Source organism: Podarcis raffonei, chromosome 8 (genome assembly GCF_027172205.1).
Source record: "Podarcis raffonei isolate rPodRaf1 chromosome 8, rPodRaf1.pri, whole genome shotgun sequence".
Taxonomy (NCBI): domain Eukaryota; kingdom Metazoa; phylum Chordata; class Lepidosauria; order Squamata; family Lacertidae; genus Podarcis; species Podarcis raffonei.
This window is the reverse complement of record NC_070609.1, coordinates 4503045-4523728: the sequence shown is the minus strand read 5'-3', so window position 1 is coordinate 4523728 and position 20684 is coordinate 4503045. Positions and strand designations below refer to the sequence as shown.

At 45.6% G+C, this 20684-nt stretch overlaps 1 protein-coding gene and 1 long non-coding RNA gene across 3 annotated transcripts in view; one reads left to right on the top strand and one right to left on the bottom strand.

Moving 5' to 3' along the window:
• The window catches only part of LOC128420240 (uncharacterized), a 241864-nt gene extending 223978 nt beyond the window's left edge, over positions 1-17886 (bottom strand). The window contains exon 1 of the long non-coding RNA XR_008332000.1: positions 17845-17886. This is a non-coding gene — a long non-coding RNA (uncharacterized LOC128420240). The remainder of the gene's footprint in view (positions 1-17844) is intronic.
• Positions 262-19193, top strand: LOC128420211 (cytochrome P450 2A13-like). Of its 2 annotated transcripts, none has more exons than XM_053401761.1 (9): positions 262-702; positions 6646-6808; positions 8960-9109; positions 12171-12331; positions 12928-13104; positions 13348-13489; positions 13635-13837; positions 18229-18370; positions 18460-19193. In XM_053401761.1, exons 1-9 carry the CDS (start codon positions 532-534, stop codon positions 18639-18641), a joined length of 1491 nt encoding a protein of 496 aa, XP_053257736.1. In that variant the 5' UTR covers positions 262-531; the 3' UTR covers positions 18642-19193. The 2 variants fall into 2 exon arrangements, with proteins under 2 accessions (XP_053257736.1, XP_053257737.1); XM_053401762.1 differs by having other exon boundaries at positions 265-702; positions 13650-13837.
• The last annotated feature ends 1491 nt before the right edge of the window (positions 19194-20684 follow it).

The window sequence follows — 20684 nt, the reverse complement described above, 5'->3', positions numbered from 1 at the left end:
AACAACAGAGGCACAAAAGAACCACAGGACAAGCCCGGGAGAAAACCTCTCAGAGATAGGGAACACCTTTGTTTGATTTATAGTTCAAACTGAGCTTTCTGCTTGTTCTTTATCAAGTACCTTCACCAATAACCTAAATCAGTCATCAGGTCACATTTTGCATGAGCACTTAAATTGACATAGGCGTAGTTTCAAAGGCAGTGAAAGCAAAAATAAGAGGAGTGGCAAGTGTTTTTTGCTGGATTGATCTTCAGTCCCTTAAGTGGTTCTTAGGCGATGCTGAGATTTTCTCCTGCTCCCAGATCACTCACCCAGTAGATTTTCTCTATCCTGTCAGTGAACAATCCACTCTGGAGCTTCTGGAAATTAATTTATTGTCATCTCCGACTGCAGAGAAAGAGGGTAGATAAATAAATCTGTTGTTCACTTAATTGCAACTTTCAGAAGCTGCGGCTGAGCTGGATAAGCTCCTTCCAGGAACTCCATCTCTTCCTCTCCTCCCCACCTGCGGGCTGCTACTCCAGCCTCCCCATGGACCTCCTGGGCCCATGGACCCTCCTGTTGGCCTCCTTCCTCTTCTGCTTGCTGCTCCTCTCGGCATGGAAGAAGAAAGAGAAGCTGCCGCCTGGACCGACTCCGCTGCCCTTCATTGGGAACCTGCTGCAAGTCAACACAAAGGACATGTATCAGTCGCTGATGAAGGTAAGTCTCTGGATGCCTGTCCGTCCATCTGGCCGTCTTCCCTCTCACTTCCTGGCCAAGCGCCAAGCGCCCTCAATAGTTTTGCAAGCCACTCGGGGACTTGGAAGCCTAGAAGTGTGGAAGGAGGGGACCCCAGGGGTCACATAGCCCAACCCCTGCAGTGCAGGAACGCTCCAAGTGCACATTCCTCAACCAGACATTAGAAGGTTCACTTCTTGTGTCCCAAGTGGCTTATCAAGCATAGATTGTTGTTGTTGTTTAGTCGTTTAGTCGTGTCCGCCTCTTTGTGACCCCCTGGACCAGAGCACGCCAGGCACTCCTGTCTTCCACTGCCTCCCGCAGTTTGGTCAAACTCATGCTGGTAGCTTCAAGAACACTGTCCCACCATCTCGTCCTCTGTTGTCCCCTTCTCCTTGTGCCCTCCATCTTTCCCAGCATCAGGGTCTCTTCCAGAGGGTGTTCTCTTCTCATGAGGTGGCCAAAGTCTTGGAGCCTCAGCTTCAGGATCTGTCCTTCCAGTGAGCACTCAGGGCTGATTTCCTTCAGAATGGAGAGGTTTGATCTTCTGGCAGTCCATGGAACTCTCAAGCGTCTCCCCCAGCACCATAATTCAAAAGCATCCATTCTTCAGCAATCAGCCTTCTTTATGGTCCAGCTCTCGCTTCCATACATCACTACTGGGAAAACCATGGCTTTAACTATACGGACCTTTGTTGGCAAGGTGATGTCTCTGCTTTTTAAGATGCTGTCTAGGTTTGTCATTGCTCTTCTCCCAAGAAGCAGGAGTCTTAATTTCGTGACTGCTGTCACCATCAAGCATAGATAGATAACTCATAGATTTGTTGATGTGGCTGCCCTGGAAAGTGTGGGGCACCCATTGCTTGTCTTGTAGCCTCCTTACAGACAGGTCAGAATGAAGGGTGGGTACCCAGATGGGTTTGCATTACACACACACACACACATTGCAAATGTCGTGCAAATGAGAAAAAGGCTATATGGAGTGACCCCTGGAAACAAGGAGGGCATGAAAGAAAATGGGGCGGTCCCCCAATGGTGAGTCTCAGATGAACAGAATCTATGTTAGAGTCAGAAAGGGACCCCAAGGGTTATCTAGTCCAGCCCCCTGCCATGCAGGAATAAAAGGCAGCCTTTTCTTCTTTGTTGTGCTATTTCTAGTGAGGCGCTCAAAAATCCCAGGGCTCTCCCCACACCCCAGTTTAGGCAGTGATGGTGTTGCCTTGATTGGACTAGGAAAGAGAACAAGATGAGGCATTTGTGTTCCAGTTTTTGTAGATGACGATGATGGTGAAGATTAAGGTTATTATTATTATTATAACCCAGGGCCTGGTCCTATAGACACTCTAACCAAGAGTTTTCCCAAACTCTGTGTCGTCACATGTTCATGTGTTGGCTGCAGTGTGTAGATGTGTCATGCGAATGCTTCCTGCGCTCCTTCTGGGGCTGGAAAGGGGTTGGTTTATCCTCCAGTTTGCTAGTAAAACTGATGTGCTGTGTCGCAAAATGAGGCATGTCTAAAAGGCATATCACCAACACACAAAGTCTGGAAAGCTCTGCTCTGCTTTTCTGCCCATGACCTGGCCATGCCCTGTTGCTCAGAACCCCTCTGATCCACTCTGCACATGACTTTGTGACTTTTGTCCGAATTCTGTTTCAAAACAAACTACTGCATTCATATATTTCTGGCCTTTCCATTCATGAAAAAGGGGTTGCAAGCGTTAATTAGAAGCTCCCTCAGAGTGTGGTCTCCACTTCTTCTGTTTGATGGGTGAGGTAATGACAGGATGTTTTGCAGAGCCTTTCTTGGCACTGCCTAAAGGCGTTGCTGTTTTTGTAAGGTTTTTCCTTTCTTTCTCCAATTCTAAAGGGCAGGGATCTAAAGTTTGAAGAGCTGTTTTTCTGCCACTGTGTGTGCCATTTTCAGAATATGTGCAACTGTGGTCACCGCTTGTGCACATTTGTGTGTGTGGGGGATGCATTTATCAACATGCATTTTATCCACAATACAACTATTTGGTTCTTCGTAATTGGTTCGAGTTCCTGTGGGGATGCAGATGGAGTGTGGGGGCACACCTCCCCCTCCACATAAGACACGCCACAGCATGTCTGGCCGCCATGCCCATTCTCTGACCTTTGCCTCAATCGCAGAAAGCTTTGCTTAAAGTTCCACTTGGCTGGATCAAGAAAAACAGAGTATCAGGGGAACATTGGGGGGAAACGCCTATCTGACACGTGTATTGCTAGCGCTGGAAATGTGTTGGAAACACTCCCCGGGAAAGGCTGCCAGCTTTCCAAGTCTTCGGAGCGCCTCTCTGCTGGCCCTCTCTGCCTGTAAATCTCCCTCAGTCCAGAGAGACCAGTGATAAGCGACCCTTCTCAACTGAGAAGAGCACACTAATCTTCTGGTTTATCATAGCAGAAGAAAGACTCCTTCGTAGTTCTAGAACTACTTTATTTACAGGCTATATACAAAGACTCCATCGGCACGTCTGTGCTCTTTGAACACCAGCACAGAAAACGGCGACGCATACAGAAGTGAAACTGACTTTCAACATTAATGAGACTTCCTGCCTCACGCTCACTCAGACACTCACATGATGTACCGTATACAAAACATACTGCCACAGCTGGAGCAGCTTGGATAGATAAAAATCCTAACATCACTCCCCCATTTTTAGGTAACCGTTGCTGCGTAAGCTAGTGCCGCATCAAGTGACATAAACAGACAGTTGCTATACACATAGTATACCCCTGTTCTACCAGTTCCACCTTCAGAACTACCTGCAACTGGCCTTGCTGGAAATACGTTAAGTTCAGGGTGGTTTCACTACTGTTTCCAATTGTTGACTGCTAATAAAAGGAGCCTCTGCAGAGCTAGCCGGCAGCTTGTTTGGAGCTTGCCAGCTTGCTTGCTCCTGCACAGCTCACATGCATTCAACTCCCTTGCTGTCCTCCGTTATTTCTACAGTTCCCTCGTCCGCAGAACCGTCTGCACCCAGTAGGTGAAAGTGGAGACCAGGGGCATTAGGTATGGTGAAGCCATTTGCTTGGCCAGGAGATCTGACCCCACCCCTACCATTGTGCTGCTGACTGTTAGTTTCTGTTTTGCCACTGAGCAGCTGCTTGGAGTCACAGGACTCTGTTTACATTCCTGTGATTCCATACTATTGGAAGTCTCACGGGAGAGGAGACAGGATGTGACCTTAGTGGTTTCCTGTTTCCTTTGTTCCTTTGTTTGATTGCTCTCTGCTCTCACAGAGAGAGGATGTACTTTTCTTTGCTCTCTGCGTAGCTTAGAAATAAAGCATAGCATGTAGCCAAACCCCTCGTCTCTTCCCTGTGCTGGAAACTCTGCTTAATGGAAGAATGTGCCTTGGAGCCTCATCAAAGGCTCGAGGTCGTTAATTATTCGTCGGAGGCGATTCCGGAGGCTCGGTCGGAAGATGAGCCTTATCAGCTCGGCCGAGTGGAAATTCTGGCACCGACAGCCTCCCTCCCTGGGACTTTTCCTGGGCTGCCAACACAGCCCCCCTGCCCTTGCCACTGCGCCCTTGCTGCTGCTGCTGCTGCTGCACCGTGGCGGTAGAGCAGGCACAGGTCACAGGTGAGGTTACAGGTGTGGTGATGGGGCTGGCAGCAGCAGGGCTGTCAAGGGGAAGGAGGTAGTTCGGAGCAGGAAGGTAGCAGGGTGGGACCTGCATCTAAACTGGGGGGGGGGGGAGGGCAGCACCGTGAAGGCGGGCACTTTCAGTCTCAGCAACTGATTTGTATGCAGTAAAACCAGCGGAAATGAACTGCTGAGAGTCCTATGGAGATGGAGGTTTTGAGAATAAAGAGTTAGCTCCAACACTGAACAGCTACGACCGACCCAAACGCTCCTGCAGTCTACCTGTGTAATGGGTGTCAATGAAACTGGAATTTTTATCTTGTGTTTTTTTTATCTTATGAGTCACCCTGAGATCTTTGGATGAAGGGTGGCATATTATTGTTGTTGTTGTTGTTGTTGTTTAGTCATTTAGTCATATCCGACTCGTCGTGACTCCATGGACCAGAGAACGCCAGGCACACCTGTCTTCCACTGCCTCCCGCAGTTTGGTCAAACTCATGCTGGTAGCTTCAAGAACACTGTCCCACCATCTCGTCCTCCGTCGTCCCCTTCTCCTTGTGCCCTCCATCTTTCCCAACATCAGGGTCTTTTCCAGGGAGTCTTCTCTTCTCATGAGGTGGCCAAAGTCTTGGAGCCTCAGCTTCAGGATCTGTCCTTCCAGTGAGCACTCAGGGCTGATTTCCTTCAGAATGGAGAGGTTGGATCTTCTTGCAGTCCATGGGACTCTCAAGAGTCTCCTCCAGCACCATAATTCAAAAGCATCAATTCTTCAGCGATCAGCCTTCTTTATGGTCCAGCTCTCACTTCCATACATCACTACTGGGAAAACCATAGTTTTAACTATACTGACCTTTGTTGGCAAGGTGATGTCTCTGCTTTGTAAGACGCTCTCTAGGTTTGTCATTGCTTTTCTCCCAAGAAGCAGGTGTCTTTTAATTTCGTGGCTGCTGTCACCAGTAATAATAATGATAATGATAATGATAATGATAATGATAATAATAATAATTACCAGCTGCATTTGGAGGGGGGAAAGAGCAGGGAAGGGACAGCAAAGCCATAATCCAATATCTTGCTCTCTGAGCGCTTTAACTGAATCGACTCTTTCCCACCCAGATTCAGCTTGCTGACACCAACTACCTGGGGAGATTACAAGGCCATTTGATATCTGAAGCCAGGCCAGATGGTGTGCTTTTCTCCTAAAATACTTTTTTTGGGGGTAGGGAATTTGTAGAATCCTGGCTTGTGCATTCCTCATTCCTCAAAGCTTTCATGGGTTGTCACTCCCTCCACACCAATAGCTCTGACCTCCTTTTCTTCCAGGTCCTGTACGAGAGCCCCATCTCTCTGTACCTTACCCTGCAATGCATCTTCCTTTAGACAGAGGCCCACTCACTGGCTCATTGTTCCCCTTCCTTGAGGCACCTTGATCCAGGGAGCTCCATCTTTCTTTCCCATTTCTTGTGTGGATTGTTGTTGTTGTTGTTTAGTTGTTTCGTCGTGTCTGAATCTTCGTGACCCCCTGGACCAGAGCATGCCAGGCACTCCTGTCTTCCACTGCCTCCCGCAGTTTGGTCAAACTCATGCTGGTAGCTTCGAGATCACTGTCCAACCATCTCGTCCTCTGTCGTCCCCTTCTCCTTGTGCCCTCCATCTTTCCCAACATCAGGGTCTTTTCCAGGGAGTCTTCTCTTCTCCTGAGGTGGCCAAAGTCTTGGAGCCTCAGCTTCAGGATCTGTCCTTCCTGTAAGACAGAGTTGTTCCGCCTGGCCTTTGGCTTGGAATCAACTTGATCCCCTCCCCCTCTTTCCTTTTTCCTTTCTCCTTCTGTGATGGAACTCCTACTTGGGGACTTCCCTGGCTTTTTTCTGGCCCACGTAGGACCAGTCTGGTTAGTTGGCCTCAGTGAAGATTGGACGTTTTCATCCCCCAAAAGTTTTTGATTTGAGTTTCTACGGAAATGAGGCTGCATTTTAATGTTGTATTTTAATCTTGTTTTTAAGTTGTATCTTAATCAATTGTTTTTATACCTGGTGTTAGCCACCCTGAGCCCAGTCTTGGCTGGGGAGGGCGGGGTATAAAAAAATAAAAAATAAAATAATAATAATAAAATTATTATTATTATTATTATTATTATTATTATTATTATTATTATTATTATCACAGTCATTCCTGCCTTCCTGACATGTCTTGCTCCCCTCTTCCACCAACACATGATAGCCAGTGTTTACGATTCCTTGTCTTCCTGAAAACCAATCTGTTTGCTCCATCTCTCCACCTGTTCCATGACCTCACAAAATGCCCTCCTCCTCTTTTCACAGATCCGTGAGAAATATGGTCCTGTCTTCACCATCCACTTAGGGCCCCGCCGTGTTGTGGTCTTGTGTGGATACGATGCCGTGAAGGAGGCCCTGGTGGACCAGGCTGAAGAGTTCAGCGGCCGTGGAGAGCAAGCCACGTTTGACTGGCTTTTCCGGGGTTACGGTCAGTCTCTGCTTTTGCAGTCCAGAGACATGATTATTATTATTTTTAATGCAGACCACAGTGCATGATTATGGGCATCTATAGGGCACTTCTAGGGAACCTCCCCTGGACCTATGATGCAAATCAGACATGTTCAACCGGTCGACCTCGATTGACAGATAGATCCCTGGATGATCCTGGTGGATTGCGGGCTCCTGATCGATCGCGGGATTATTTAAAGTGGCTAATGAATGTCTCCACCCCCTGTCCCCTTCACTCTGTCCCTCCATCACATCAAGTGGGCAGTCATTTGGCATCTGCTGCTGGTGATAGCGGATACGATACTTGGCTTAACGCTGCTTGAATTTGTCAGCAGCAAATTGTTTGGTGAGCGATTTATGGCATTCCCCCTTAGGCTCAACAACTCGGGGCACTCCTCCTTCCTCCAATGACAATGGGTAGATCACTGCCAGTTTTGTGATTCGAGGACCCGTCCCCCGCTTAGGAATAATAAAGCCACGAGGACACAGCATATTAGGTTAATGGGCTAGAAAAGGCCACAACTTTATTGATTACAGCATGTGAGAAGGTATTGGCTTAGGCATTGGACAAGAGCAAATTTGACTCCACCCACTCAGAGTGAGGGGTGAGTCCAACGAGGGGTTAACCACCAGTAGGGGGAGCTTGTTGATGCAAATACAACTATAAGCTCCCCCCTGATGTCACCGGGGGTCGTGCCATGGCCCCCCGCCACGCAGGGCATCGGACAGGATCCACGACCGCCGGATTCCTTTAACGGAATACGCATAAGTGAAGGGGTAGGCGATGGCCACACCTTGCCCTTCCATACACCAACAACACATTCCAATGCCTAACCGCCAAATACCAAGAAAGTTGTGACGATTGCTACTAGGTAGGCAGAAAAAACCAAGAGGCCGGTGCCAATTTGCCAATTGGAAAAAACTCCTACCAGGCCCCCTGGGCAACCAGGGCGACCAACCATGGGTCCATAGCAAGGTCAAGCGAGAAACTACGCACTAAAGGGAGTGGTGGGTGGGTGACTCGCAAAAATCAGCAGGGCAATGGCAGGGGAGAGCTGGCGCGGCCGGATTTGAGCAGCTAGACCACACACCCCGTGGTGTCTCCCGATTGGGTGACCGGCTGGGAGGCGTGTTGCGCCAGCGGTGATGGTTGGGCAGGGGGTAGAATGCCCCCTGCGTGACGCGGGAACCGGCTCCTGCTCACAACACCTCCCCTCCGGAAGGAGGAGAGGCTTTCTTGTACTGGGAGTAGATCACAGTCTCTTGGGAGTTGGATGTGCCTGAAGTACATTTTTAAAATACATATTTTACAGTGGAAAGAAGTGAGGCAGAGAATGTCTTCCAATGCCATTGAGACAAGCCATAAGGAAGGGTGCTGGACGAGAGTTTGCAAGCCCCCACCCCACCCCAACTCCATGATCCTGTTAGGAGCTCAGCCTACACTCGAGTAGGACCCTGGCAGAGATGCATGCCCAACTGGCATGTTCTTTCCCTCCTGGTCGATCGTTTGGGAGCTTCAAAAGCTTTCTTCAGCCCGAACATCACAGCGGCCGATGCCAACCAACACCGGCACACTTAGGGATAGGCAGAGTCTGCGCAGTTCGCGTGACAGACCTCAGCAACTCAGCATGTTGGCTAATCTACTTTATTTACATATAAAAGCACACGGAGCACTGCAACATGGCTCCCTCTCTCTCTCTCTCTACCATCAGACAGCAAAGAGAAAAAGAACAAAGGACAATAGTCCCACTTCACGGAACACAATAACACAAACATCCTGTCTCCGTCACTTCCCACTCTGTGGAGTCAAAACACCCACCGTCATGTGATAGACAACAATCCCATGACTGCAATCTTGGAGCAGGAATTCTAACAGATCCTATAAAGACCACAACTCTCTTTGCACACAACAACACACCCAGGCACACACCCTATGAGAGGAAACCCTGATGCTTACAATGTTCTTCCAAATGCTGAAATTACAATTTTAGAAACCAGGCAAAAAAATCAAAATGTGAGTTTTTAAGGGGGGCATTCTTCATTGTTGTGCAGTTTCAACCACGTTCTCATTCAGAGCACATGCCTTCCTCCTCCTCCTCCTCCTCCTTCCTCTTCCTCCTTTCCTTCTCAGGGGTTGTCTTCAGTAACGGGGAACGGGCCAAGCAGCTACGCCGATTCTCCATCACAACACTGAGGAATTTTGGGATGGGAAGGAGATCCATCGAAGATCGGATCATGGAAGAGGCCCACTTCCTGCTGGAATCCCTGAGGGCAACAAAAAGTGAGCTCAGTTTTGGTATCTTTAAGAAATGGACTCATGTTATGCTAGTGGCCCAAACCAGGTCAAGACACACTTAAGTTCGGGAGTATAGGAAGTGGAAACAACCTCAAACAACCCTACTCCCTAGCCTTCATGTGGACGATGGAAGTCCAGGGGAGGGTCTACTTGACCTATCTCTGTATTATACAACTTGGGATCAAAATCCTCTGATGGGTTTAAGAGAGTAGGATGAAATCATTCTAGGTGGCTTTCCAATGTGTGGCCTCTGCCATTTCCTCAGCCCCGTTTCAGAATTTTTCTATCATCCAGGGTGTCTTGGATGCTGTGCAATCCCATATTTCCATTTCCTAGCCAGAGTTGCAGAAGCCAGGTTCTCAATCAATCAATCAATCAATCTGTGAGCTCAGTTCTGATATCTTCAAGAAATGCTGCTTAATGAGTTACAGGTGATAGTTAGAAACAGTGGGCATTTAAGTGGGCAGTTGAAGGCTTTATACTGAATATTATATTTACTTTTGGTAATGGGTGGAAGCAGACGTAACTTAGCCGGAGCCAAATACATCACCAACACTCTACATCCTATTGAAGTAATGTTTCTCAAAGGAATAATGAGGTAAGACTGTACTGCTTTGCAGGCGACTTCCGGGTTGGCGCCATTGTTTAATGGCGGATTCCCTCCGAGCTCCGGAGGGAATCTGCTCCGTAGCGTCTGGGTCTGGCCGCTGCGGCGAAGCGGGGACCCTTAAAATCACAGGCGTGGATGCCTGTGAACACAGAGACTCGGCGGGCACCATTTGCGCCCCCCCAATCCGCGCCGGAGCCTTTTTAAAGGCTTCGGAGCGGAGGCAGGGTGAGGCAGGGTGCTGAGAGTACTCCCTCGCCTACGGAGTGAAGCCGCAAGCCATGGACAGAGAGCGCCAACTTCTTCCAAGACCGACTGGACTCTAAAATATAAACCCATGAGTAATACGGAGATTGGAATGTTAAAAAACTTAATTCTGGATTTGGAACGAGCGGGAAGGGGCTAAAAAGGAAGTCACCCCCCCCTCTTTGTAAACAACTTAAAGCAAAGGACTGGGCAACTAAGGTCGAGAGAACCTGTTTTTTAGTGAAAAGATCTTGATTTCACGGTTTTGACACTATAAGGATTTACTGGAGGATAAAAAGAATTTGGGGACTGAAATTTCACCCCCCCCCGAGACCCGGGAACGTCCTAAGAGAAAGTCTGTTGCATGGAAGATTTTGACAGCTGTCAAGAGAGCTGCGAGTCAGCTAGGTGCCAGCTGGAAAAAGAGAACATTGTTTCTGCTGTTTTTGTTGCTTTAATTGAAAATAACGAGGGCTGATACAAATTAACTGGACTTTTGGTTTTGAGCTGAAAGGAATATTAAGGAACTAAAATCCCCCTAGAGGGGTAATAGGGATACTACATTACAAAAATGGCTGGAGTACGTAAATTTCAAGCAGAACTGGATAGAACACTCGCTCTCTTGGGAAACTTGAAAGATGAATACAATGTTATGTCTACAAAGATATCACTACTACACTGGACAGTGAACAACAGTTTTGAGCCTGATAAGGACTTGAAACAGGAAGCCTACTTAACTGAACAAGTAAATGAAACTGAAAGTGCAGAAATGATGGAGCAAGGTGCTGTCTTTGAAGAAAATGAAGGAGAAGCAGGAGATGTGCAGGAGTTAAAGGAGAGTTACAATATGAGGCCTGACATGATGATAAAAAAGGACAATAAAAATTGGATGTGGAAAGCCTGGTCTGAATGGGAGATTATAAATCTGCGGAAGGTGGAAGCTGGAGCCTTGGGGATATCTGGATCTGTAAGAAATTTGAAACAAGAGTTGGAGCCCCCCATAGGCTTTGCGTTCAAGTATGGAAGACTGGCTGGAAGCAACAAGGATTCTGCTGGGCCGGAGCCCCTCCGAGACTTGGGGTTTAACATCAAGGACCATCAAAGAGACCGGCAGAAAGGAACTGAGAGAGATAAAAGGGCCTCGGACGTGAGGTCTCCAGGCTAAATAAATAACATAAAGACTGATGGACATTGGTTGGGGACTGGAACCGGGAAAAAGGGCGGGTGGAGGTTGGGAACCCAAAGGGTACATAAGGATAATTTGTTTTTCTTTTCATTTTTAATTAGTGGTAAGGAAATTGGGTAAATCGTGGAAGGGAAATTTTGGTCGACTTTAGGAAAAAGGTTTAAGAACAATTAATGAGGTATAAGTATTGATGTGTGTTTTTAATAAGGTAAAATTGGTTTCTTCTTTTTTAAATTAATTGAAAATAAGATTGTAAAAAATAAATGGAGGAAATGGAAAAAAGAAGCAAAGTAAAATAATGGTATGTTAGAATAAATGTATAAATTAAGGTAAAGAAATAAGTTAAGGACTTGCTGAACTGATAATTTAAATTGGAATACAAGAAGGGGAGGTGTGAGGAGGTCTGAGAAATAAGGTTAAGAACAATAAGTATGAATAATTTTATGTGTTTCTTTTCTATTTTTTCTTTTTTTGTTGTTTAATTTTGTTATGTATTTGTGTATCTTTCTTTTGTTTTGTTTATTCTTTGTTCTTGTTTAATTCTTGAAAATGCTAATAAATATTTTATAAAAAAAAAAAAGACTGTACTGCTTTGCAAAGTGTACGTTTTAAAAAAAATATTTTTTATTAAGAATTTAAACAAAACATATTATCTTAAAACATATCCTTAATTCCCCCCATTTCCCCCCCCATAAAACAACCCCCCTGCGACTTCCCTCAGTTCCAATCTCTGCTTTCTCTATAAATGCTATTCTCTGCATGTTACAAAATTGTATAAATCCTTAATTTATCTGACTGGTTATTATCAATAAAAAGTTTGTGAGTGTTTATTCAGAGTCTGCCAAAAGTCCAGTTCACTTTGTTGCTTCTTTAAATACTTTGTAAAAGGTTCCCATTCATCTTTAAAGTCACAGTTATCCTTGTCCCGTGCAAAGTGTACTCTTGATTTGTTCCTGGGTTGAGTGACGTGCTTTCTAGGTGCTCCCTTTGTGTGTCTTTCTTTCCAGGCGCACCCTTTGACCCCACCTACATGCTGAGCCGCACGGTGTCCAACGTCATCAGCTCCATCGCCTTTGGCGATCGCTTTGAATACGAAGATAAGGAGTTCGTCTCCCTGCTCAGCATGATGCTGGGTAGCTTCCAGTTCACTGCCACCTCTTGGGGGCAGGTAAATTGGAGGGGAGGGGAGAGGGAGAGAACACGGGATGAGGCCATGGAAACAAGGAGAGTTGCCCCTTTCCCCTGGTCTAAGATCTAAGATCTCCATAAGGAACAGTGCTTGGGAGTAGCTGAGAAAAAGCTATTGACCGCTGTTGGGGAAAGTTGCTCACTTGGAGCTCTCCGTGGTGCTGAAATTCCCGATCTGCCTTGCTGCTTGGCCAGGTCTGACTGGAGCAAGTTTAGAATGTTGTTTCAGCCTCACATGATCTCAGATTGAGCTGTTGAGACTGCTAGCGCTCTAAGAAATTCCTTCTCACCCTCTGATTCCTCCTCCAAGTCTCCATCCTTATCCCCAAAAGAGGAGATGTCATGTCTGCTACAGCTGATAGCTTAGTCAGCAGTTGATGCCAAGTTCTATCTGGAGTCAGGAATTCCACCTGCCTGTTCTGTTCTTCCTGGAGAGAGACTTTCTGAGTCTGCCTTTTTTCTAGTCTCTTCCAAACTTCCGTGATATGTTTCCATCTTCCACAGACCTTCACCTCAGCTTCACTTTGTGCAATATCTGTTTTCTCTCCCCTCACCCTCTGAAACCAACACAAACAGCTCTACGACATGTTCTCGGGCATCATGCAGTACCTGCCTGGCCCACAACATAAAGCCTTCAAGCAGCTCTTAGGGTTGGAGAAGTTCATCATGGAGAAGGTAAAAGACCACGAGGAGACCCTGGACCCCAATGCCCCTCGGGATTTCATTGACTGCTTCCTGGTGAAAATGCAGCAGGTAGGGTGATTTCATTCTAAGTATTGTGATCAAAGTATTTGTCTGAAAGGAAACTAGGATCCCCGGAACGAAGCCACCTTTTCAACACTACTCAACTGTCCCTTCATCCTCATTGGTTTAATCGTGACATCACTGCAGGTTAGCCAATCAGCAGGAAAGAACAAGCTTTGAAGACCAGATTTTAGCCTCTACCCACATATAATCTATGAAGCATCCTCCATTACCATTTTCCTTCTGACTTAGGATAAGAAAAACCCAAACACAGAGTTCTTTGCAAGGAATCTGGTTATGACAACCCTCAACATCTTCTTCGCTGGCACAGAAACGGTCAGCACCACCTTGCGCTATGGCTTCCTGCTTCTGCTGAAATACCCGGAGGTTGAAGGTGACTGCGGAAGGGGGAGAAAATAGGGTGAAGAGATGTGTCCTTGCCTTTCTATGGGAGGGTCCCTCTTTGTTTCCCCAGCTATGAGCTGGGATCCTTCTTTAGCTCCCTGGAAGGTGCAAATAGCACTTTTGGTCTCATCCAGCTGATTTCTCAACAGAGAAAGTCCACAAAGAGATTGAACGGGTGATTGGCTTGAATCGAACTCCCAACATGGATGACCGTCCCCTGATGCCCTACACGGATGCTGTGATCCACGAGATCCAGAGATTTGGTGACATGCTCCCCTTGGGGGTAGCAAGACGTGTGACCCGCGATACCCAGTTCCGGGGATACAACCTTCCTAAGGTACGGTGGTTCTATTAGTTCCTGAGGCTCAGACCCTTTGGTACAATTTCCAGATACAGTTTGTGGCTCAGCGAAATTCCCCAAGCACTCTGTCTTGTTAGTGTGTGAGCACCGACTCTTGGGGATCCTTTCTTGATCTCAGCACAGTTCCTCATAAATCTGCCTGTGTCTTCACAACATCAGGAGTCCAGCCCCTTCCGGTTCGATTCCCATTACAGGAATAGACACCACAGTCATCCAGTTATTCTCCTGATGTCTTTATTATTCACAAGTTGCATTACACTACTGGTCTACATGAAAAATAAAAAAACAGAACTACCGTATTTTTCACTCTATAGGATGCACCGGACCACAAGACGCACCTAGTTTTTAGAGGGGGGAATCAAGGAAAAAAACATTGCCATATTTTTCGCACCATAGGGCGCACCGGACCATAGGGCGCACCCAGTTTTTTGGGGGGGAAATAAAGGGGAAAAAATTATTTCCCCCCCCAGGCGCGGGGCTGGGGCGGGGGAAGCTCGAGCTTCCCCCGACCCCAGCCCCCAAACAGGCAGCTCTCTGCAAGCCGTGGGAGCGCTCCCGCTGCTTGCGGAGAGGTCCGCGAAGCCTGGGCGCGCTGATCTCAGCGCGCGCAGGCTTCAGCATGCAGGCAAGTCTCCGCAAGCAGCGGGAGCGCTCCCGCTGCTTGTGGAGAGGTCCGCGAAGCCTGGACGCGCTGAGCTCAGCGCGTGCAGGCCTGAGCATGCAGGCAACTCTCCGCAAGCAGCGGGAGCCCAGCGCTGGGCTCCCGCTGCTTGCAGAGAGGTGTGCGAAGCCTGGAGAGTGTGAGGGGTCGGTGCGCACCGACCCCTCTCACTCTCCAGGCCTCAGCGAAAGCCTGCATTCGCACCATAGGACGCACACACATTTCCCCTTCACAGTTGGTCAAAGGGGTTCAGGTCGGAGTTAAACAATACAAATTGAGAGCATTTGCAGATGACCTAGTACTTACATTACAAGAGCCAGAAGCTAGTACGAAAAGAGTTTTGGAAATAATTCAAGAGTTTGGTCAAATGGCAGGATTTAAATTGAATAAGTTAAAGACTAAGGTATTGGAGAAAAATTTAACACAGGTTGAAAAAGAAAGGTTTCAGAATGAGACGGGGTTGACTGTGGTTAAAAAAGTGAAATACTTGGGTATAAATATGACAGCTAAGAATGTGAACTTATTTAAAGATAATTATGAAAAAACTTGGACAGAAGTGAAAAAAGATTTGGAGATTTGGTCAAACTTGAAGCTTTCCTTGTTAGGCCGAATTGCAGTTATAAAAATGAATGTATTGCCAAGAATGTTGTTTTTGTTCCAAGCATTACAAATAATGGATAAAATGGACTGTTTCAAGAAGTGGCAGAAAGATATATCTAAATTTGTCTGGCAGGGCAAGAAGCCCAGAATTAAATTTAAGATATTAACGGATTCAAAGGAAAGAGGGGGGTTTGCCCTGCCAGACTTTAAACTGTACTATGAAGCGGCAGCTTTCTGCTGGCTAAAAGATTGGCTGCTTCTTGAAAACACAGACATTTTGGATTTGGAAGGTTTTAACAATATTTTTGGGTGGCATGCATATTTGTGGTATGACAAGGTTAAAGCACATAAAAGTTTTAAAAACCATATTGTCAGAAAAGCACTATTAAATGTCTGGGTCAGATATAAAGATTTGCTGGAAAACAAAACCCCAAGGTGGTTGTCGCCAATGGAAGCTAAGGCAGTTAAAAAGTTAAATATGGAGTCGAAGTGGCCAAGATATTGGGAAATTCTGGAAAAGGAAGGGGACAAACTGAGATTGCAGAGTTTTGAGAAATTAAAAGACAAGGTGAGAGATTGGTTGCACTATCACCAAATAAATGAAGTGTTTAAATTGGACAGTAAAATTGGCTTCCAGGTGGAAAAATCAAAATTGGAGACTGAATTGTTAGAATCCAGTACTAAGAATCTCTCAAAAATGTACAATTTGCTGCTGAAATGGAATACACAAGATGAAACGGTTAAATCAACTATGATTAAATGGGCTCAGGACATTGGTCATAATATTCTGTTTGCTGACTGGGAAAAGTTGTGGACCACCGGGATGAAATTCACGGCATGTAATGCCTTAAGAGAAAACATTATGAAAATGATTTATAGGTGGTACATAACCCCAGTCAAGCTTGCAAAGATTTACCATTTGCCTGATAATAAATGTTGGAAATGTAAAGAAAAGGAAGGTACATTTTTTCACCTTTGGTGGACGTGCCCGAAGATTAAGGCATTCTGGGAAATGATCTATAATGAACTTAAAAAGGTATTTAAATATACCTTCACTAAGAAACCAGAGGCCTTTCTCTTGGGCATTGTCGGCCAAGGGGTGTTAAAGACGGATATAACTTTCTTTATGTATGCTACAACAGCAGCTAGAATACTCATTGCAAAGTACTGGAAGACACAGGATCTACCCACACTGGAAGAATGGCAGATGAAGGTGATGGACTACATGGGCTTGGCAGAAATGATGAGCAGAATCCGAAACCAGGGAAGAGAAGCAGCGGAAGAAGAATGGAAAAAGTTTAAGGACTATCTAAAGAAATATTACAAAATTAATGAAAGTTAGAATGATGTTGGACTGGAAAGTAAATGGTTACTATTAGCAATGGTTAAGACAAGGAGAATAAGGAAGATTAGCTTAAATTTAAAGTAAAATAAGGGAAGATTTGCTGAGTAATTGATTAGAATTTGGAATACAGAAAAGGGAGGCATGAGGAAGTCGAGGAAGAAAGGTTTAAGAAATTAGGATATGAAATGGTACTTGTTTTCTTTTTTCTTTCTTTTTGTTTTATTTTTGTTATTGTTTGTTTATGTATTTGTTGTTGTTATGTATTACGTATTGTTTGTGTGATTATAAAAACTGTTTAATAAAAATATTTTTTTTAAAAAAGTGCGTCCTATGGTGCGAAAAATACGGTATTCCCCCCCCCCCCCCAGGCCCAAAGAGCAAAGAAGCCAAGACAGCGAGCGGGATCCATCCTGCTGGCTGTCTTGGCTTCTGCCATAGCAGCGCAACCTCTCTAGCCAGGAGCTAAACCTCTCCAGCGCGGCTAAAGAAGCGTGGCTAAAGAAGCCAAGGCAGCGAGCGCAATCCATCCCGCTCGCTGCCTTGGCTTCCTCTTTAGCCTTGCGCAGCCTCTCCTGGCTGTAGAGACTGCGCGCAGCTATGGCAATTCCCCCACCTCCCACAAAAGCCCACAGGAGCCACGCATCCTTTAAGGAGCACACGGCTCCTGTGGGCTTTTCTATGAGGAGGGAGAAGGGACTGACTGGCCGCATCAGTCCCTTCTCCCTCCTGGGGAAAAGCTCGCAAGAGCTGCGCGAAGCCTGTGTGTGGCTCTTGGGGGCTTTTCCTGCCTGCCTCCCCCCTGCATTCACTCCATAGGATGCACAGACTTCCCCCCTTAGTTTTTAAGAGGGAAAAAGTGTGTCCTATGGAGCGAAAAATACGGTATATACATCTTGAGTTAGAGTGGCGTCCGGCACACTTCCCTGTTCCTCTGAGCCTGCAGACCTCTTCCTGGCTCCAAGCAGAGTTTCGCAGCAGCGGTGTGTGCCTTGTGTAGGTGCAATAAATCACAGTCCGTACGCAAACTCCTTTCTAATCTAAAGAGGCTTTATTTATGTACAGCATAGCAAAATAAATCAGCCGGGAGATCGAGAAGACATCCTCCCGGTTCCTCAGTGGAAAGAGAAAAGTAACTCACACACAAAGAAAGATTCCCCTATGTGAACAAACCACGCCTCAGTAGGCAGGGACGATACACAGAGCTGTTTAACCCTGTAAGTTCTGGTTCTCCTCACAATACAGATCTCTGCTCTCTTCAGCCATCCTGCCAAAGAGACAATCTTTCACATATTCATGCAGCCACAATGACCACTGCGTGTGCTGATAGGAACACCAGCTGCAGGGGAGAATTATCAGTGCTTAGCAGAGGCAGCACACCAAGGGTAAAGGTAAAGGGACCCCTGACCATTAGGTCCAGTCGTGGCCGACTCTGGGGTTGCGGCGCTCATCTCGCTTTATTGGGCAAGGGAGCCAGAAGCGGCTTAGTCATGCTGGCCACATGACCCGGAAGCTGTATGCCGGCTCCCTCGGCCAATAAAGCAAGATGATCGCAGCAACCCCAGAGTCAGCCACGACTGGACCTAATGGCCAGGGGCCCCTTTAGCTTTTATCTAAAGTGATGGATTGCCACACTTGCTTGTATTTGTGGGCATGGCTATGATAAGCTCCTGTGCTTCAGAACTGACCACTGCACCAATAGGCCTGGTGTTGAAATCTCCCATTTCTCCCGTATCTTCTCATTTCTCTCCCTTTCTTGTTCAGGGGACTGAAGTGTTTCCCATGCTCGGGTCTGTGCTGAGAGACGCCCAGCACTTTGCAAGACCAAATGTTTTTGACCCCCAACATTTCCTGGATGAGAATGGGCAGTTCAAGAAGAATGAAGCTTTTATGCCTTTCTCTGTTGGTGAGTCAGTCCCCTTCCTTTCCCAAGCACTCCTAAACCATCTCTAACGGCACCCTGAAAAACTGTCTTTACCTCTTCCTCTTTCCTAGGGAAGCGCTATTGCTTGGGGGAGAATCTGGGCCGGATGGAGCTTTTCCTCTTCTTCACCAGCATCCTGCAGAACTTCTGTTTAAAATCTCCCGTCCCTCGTGAAAAGATCGACATCTCTCCCATGCTGGTTGGCTTTGCCACCATTCCACATTTTTATGAAATGTGTGCCATTCCCCTCTGAAGGAGGACAGGACTCTTGGAGAAGCGGAGCCCTGCTGCCACCCAACTTGGTTGCCTCAAATGCTAAAGTTGGAGAGTTCTCGAACTCATGAAGGGCCAGAACAGGTGACCCTCCGGCCTCCAGAATCTTGCTTTTGAAGCTCCATGATCTGTGTTTCCATTGGTAGAATCCCTCCCCCCGTATTTCTTTCGGAAGGTCCTTGACTCACAGCTCCTGTTCCTTCCCTCAGGAACCATGAATGAGCCCCTCTCCTCATCCCCCATTCCACCCATCAGATTCCCTTTCCGCTCTTTTTCCCCATCCTGTGTTTTTTCTTCCCCCTTGTCACTTTCCTGTGCTGAAACATTCACTGTGAAGGAAGAATTGTTAACCCTGCAGCTCAGTCTGTGCTGAAGGGTTTTGGGAGGCGGAAGAGGTCTGCCATAATGTAGGGGAAATTGCTTCTCTGGAACCTTGCAATCTCCATTCCTGGGACAGACTTTGAAAGAACCATTTGGGTTTTCTTTTTTCTTTTTTTAATATGAATGTGAAATTTTACTATCATCTGGTTTAGGGCATATCTCTGTGTCTGAATCTTGACCTACACCATGCTGCCTATCTATTGTCAAGCATTCAAAATTGGAAACACACCCTTGGTATTAACTTTCTGATGTGGGAAACCTCAGAATATCTATCATCTCTCTCTCTCTCTCTCTCTCTCTCTCTCTCTCTCTCATCTATCTATCTATATCACCTATCTATCTATCTATCATCTATCTATCTATCTATCTATCTATCATCTATCTATCATCTATCTATCTATCTATCATCTATCTATCTATCTAATCTATCTATCTATCATCTATCTATCTATCTATCTATCTATCTATCATCTATATCTATCATCTATCTATCTATCTATCTATCTATCTATCTATCTATCATCTATATCTATCATCTATCTATCTATCTATCTATCATCTATCTATCTATCTATCTATCTATCATCTATCTATCTATCTATCTATCTATCTATCTATCTATCATCTATCTATCTATCTATCATCTATCTATCATCTATCATCTATCTATCTATCTATCATCTATCTATCTATCTATCTATCTATCTATCTATCATCATCTATCTATCATTTATCATCTATCTATATCTATCTATCATCTATTTATCTATCATTTATCATCTATATCTATCATCTATCTATCATCTATCTATCTATCATCTATCTATCATCTATCATCTCTCTCTCTCTCTCTCTCTCTCTCTCTCATTTATCTATCTAATCTCCTTTGGTTGGCTGGACAATATTAGGATCAAAGTATTTGAAATTTCTTGTGACCCTTGAAACAATCAAGTGAGTTAGAAGGATATGGAATATCTTTGTCTAATAAAAGCAAATTTGTCCCATTCTCACATGCCGAAGTTACTTTGTAGGGAAATCCTACTTTAAAAATTGGGGAGATGATGGTACCATGGCAAAATTGGATGGATGCAGGTGTATTGACTTTGGACCAATCAATAGATGAGGAAGATTAGTTTCATAAGTTCACTGTTCTAAGAGAACTGATCTGGCCCCAAATCTCCAGGCACAACATCTCCTCAAAAGTTGGTTTGGAACAGCAGCTCTTTCAGCTTCTGAGACACCTGAGATATTGTAGCAACTGGACAATTTGTTGTAAACTAAAAAGACACGATCACTTTCTACAGGTGTTTATTATCAATAAGTAAGTTTCATATGCAGACTTTAAGAAATGGTTGGAATAAAGAACTGGAACTTTCAATACCTCCCAAACAGTGGGAAAATGTTTTTGCCTCAGTACCAACGGTATTGATGGATCTTAAATTGAGATTTATACAACAGAAAATAATATTCAGAATTTATTGGACTCCTTTATGTTTGTATAAAAAAGGACTAGCTAAAGTAGCTTTTTTGCTGGAGATGTAATAAGGACAATGCCTCCTTGAAATATATATATTTTTATAGTGTTCTATACTTGCTAAGTGCTGGGAGAAATTGCTGGACTATATAAATAGGACTGTATGGA

What these genes read in the sequence shown, in the direction of transcription:
- LOC128420211 (XM_053401761.1), top strand. Translation starts at nt 532, where the DNA reads ATGGACCTCCTGGGCCCATGGACCCTCCTGTTGGCCTCCTTCCTCTTC. An exon ending in TCCTGGTGAAAATGCAGCAG is followed by an intron (nt 13,105 to 13,347) that starts GTAGGGTGATTT and finishes CTTCTGACTTAG; the next exon opens with GATAAGAAAAACCCAAACAC. An exon ending in GGGGATACAACCTTCCTAAG is followed by an intron (nt 13,838 to 18,228) that starts GTACGGTGGTTC and finishes TTTCTTGTTCAG; the next exon opens with GGGACTGAAGTGTTTCCCAT.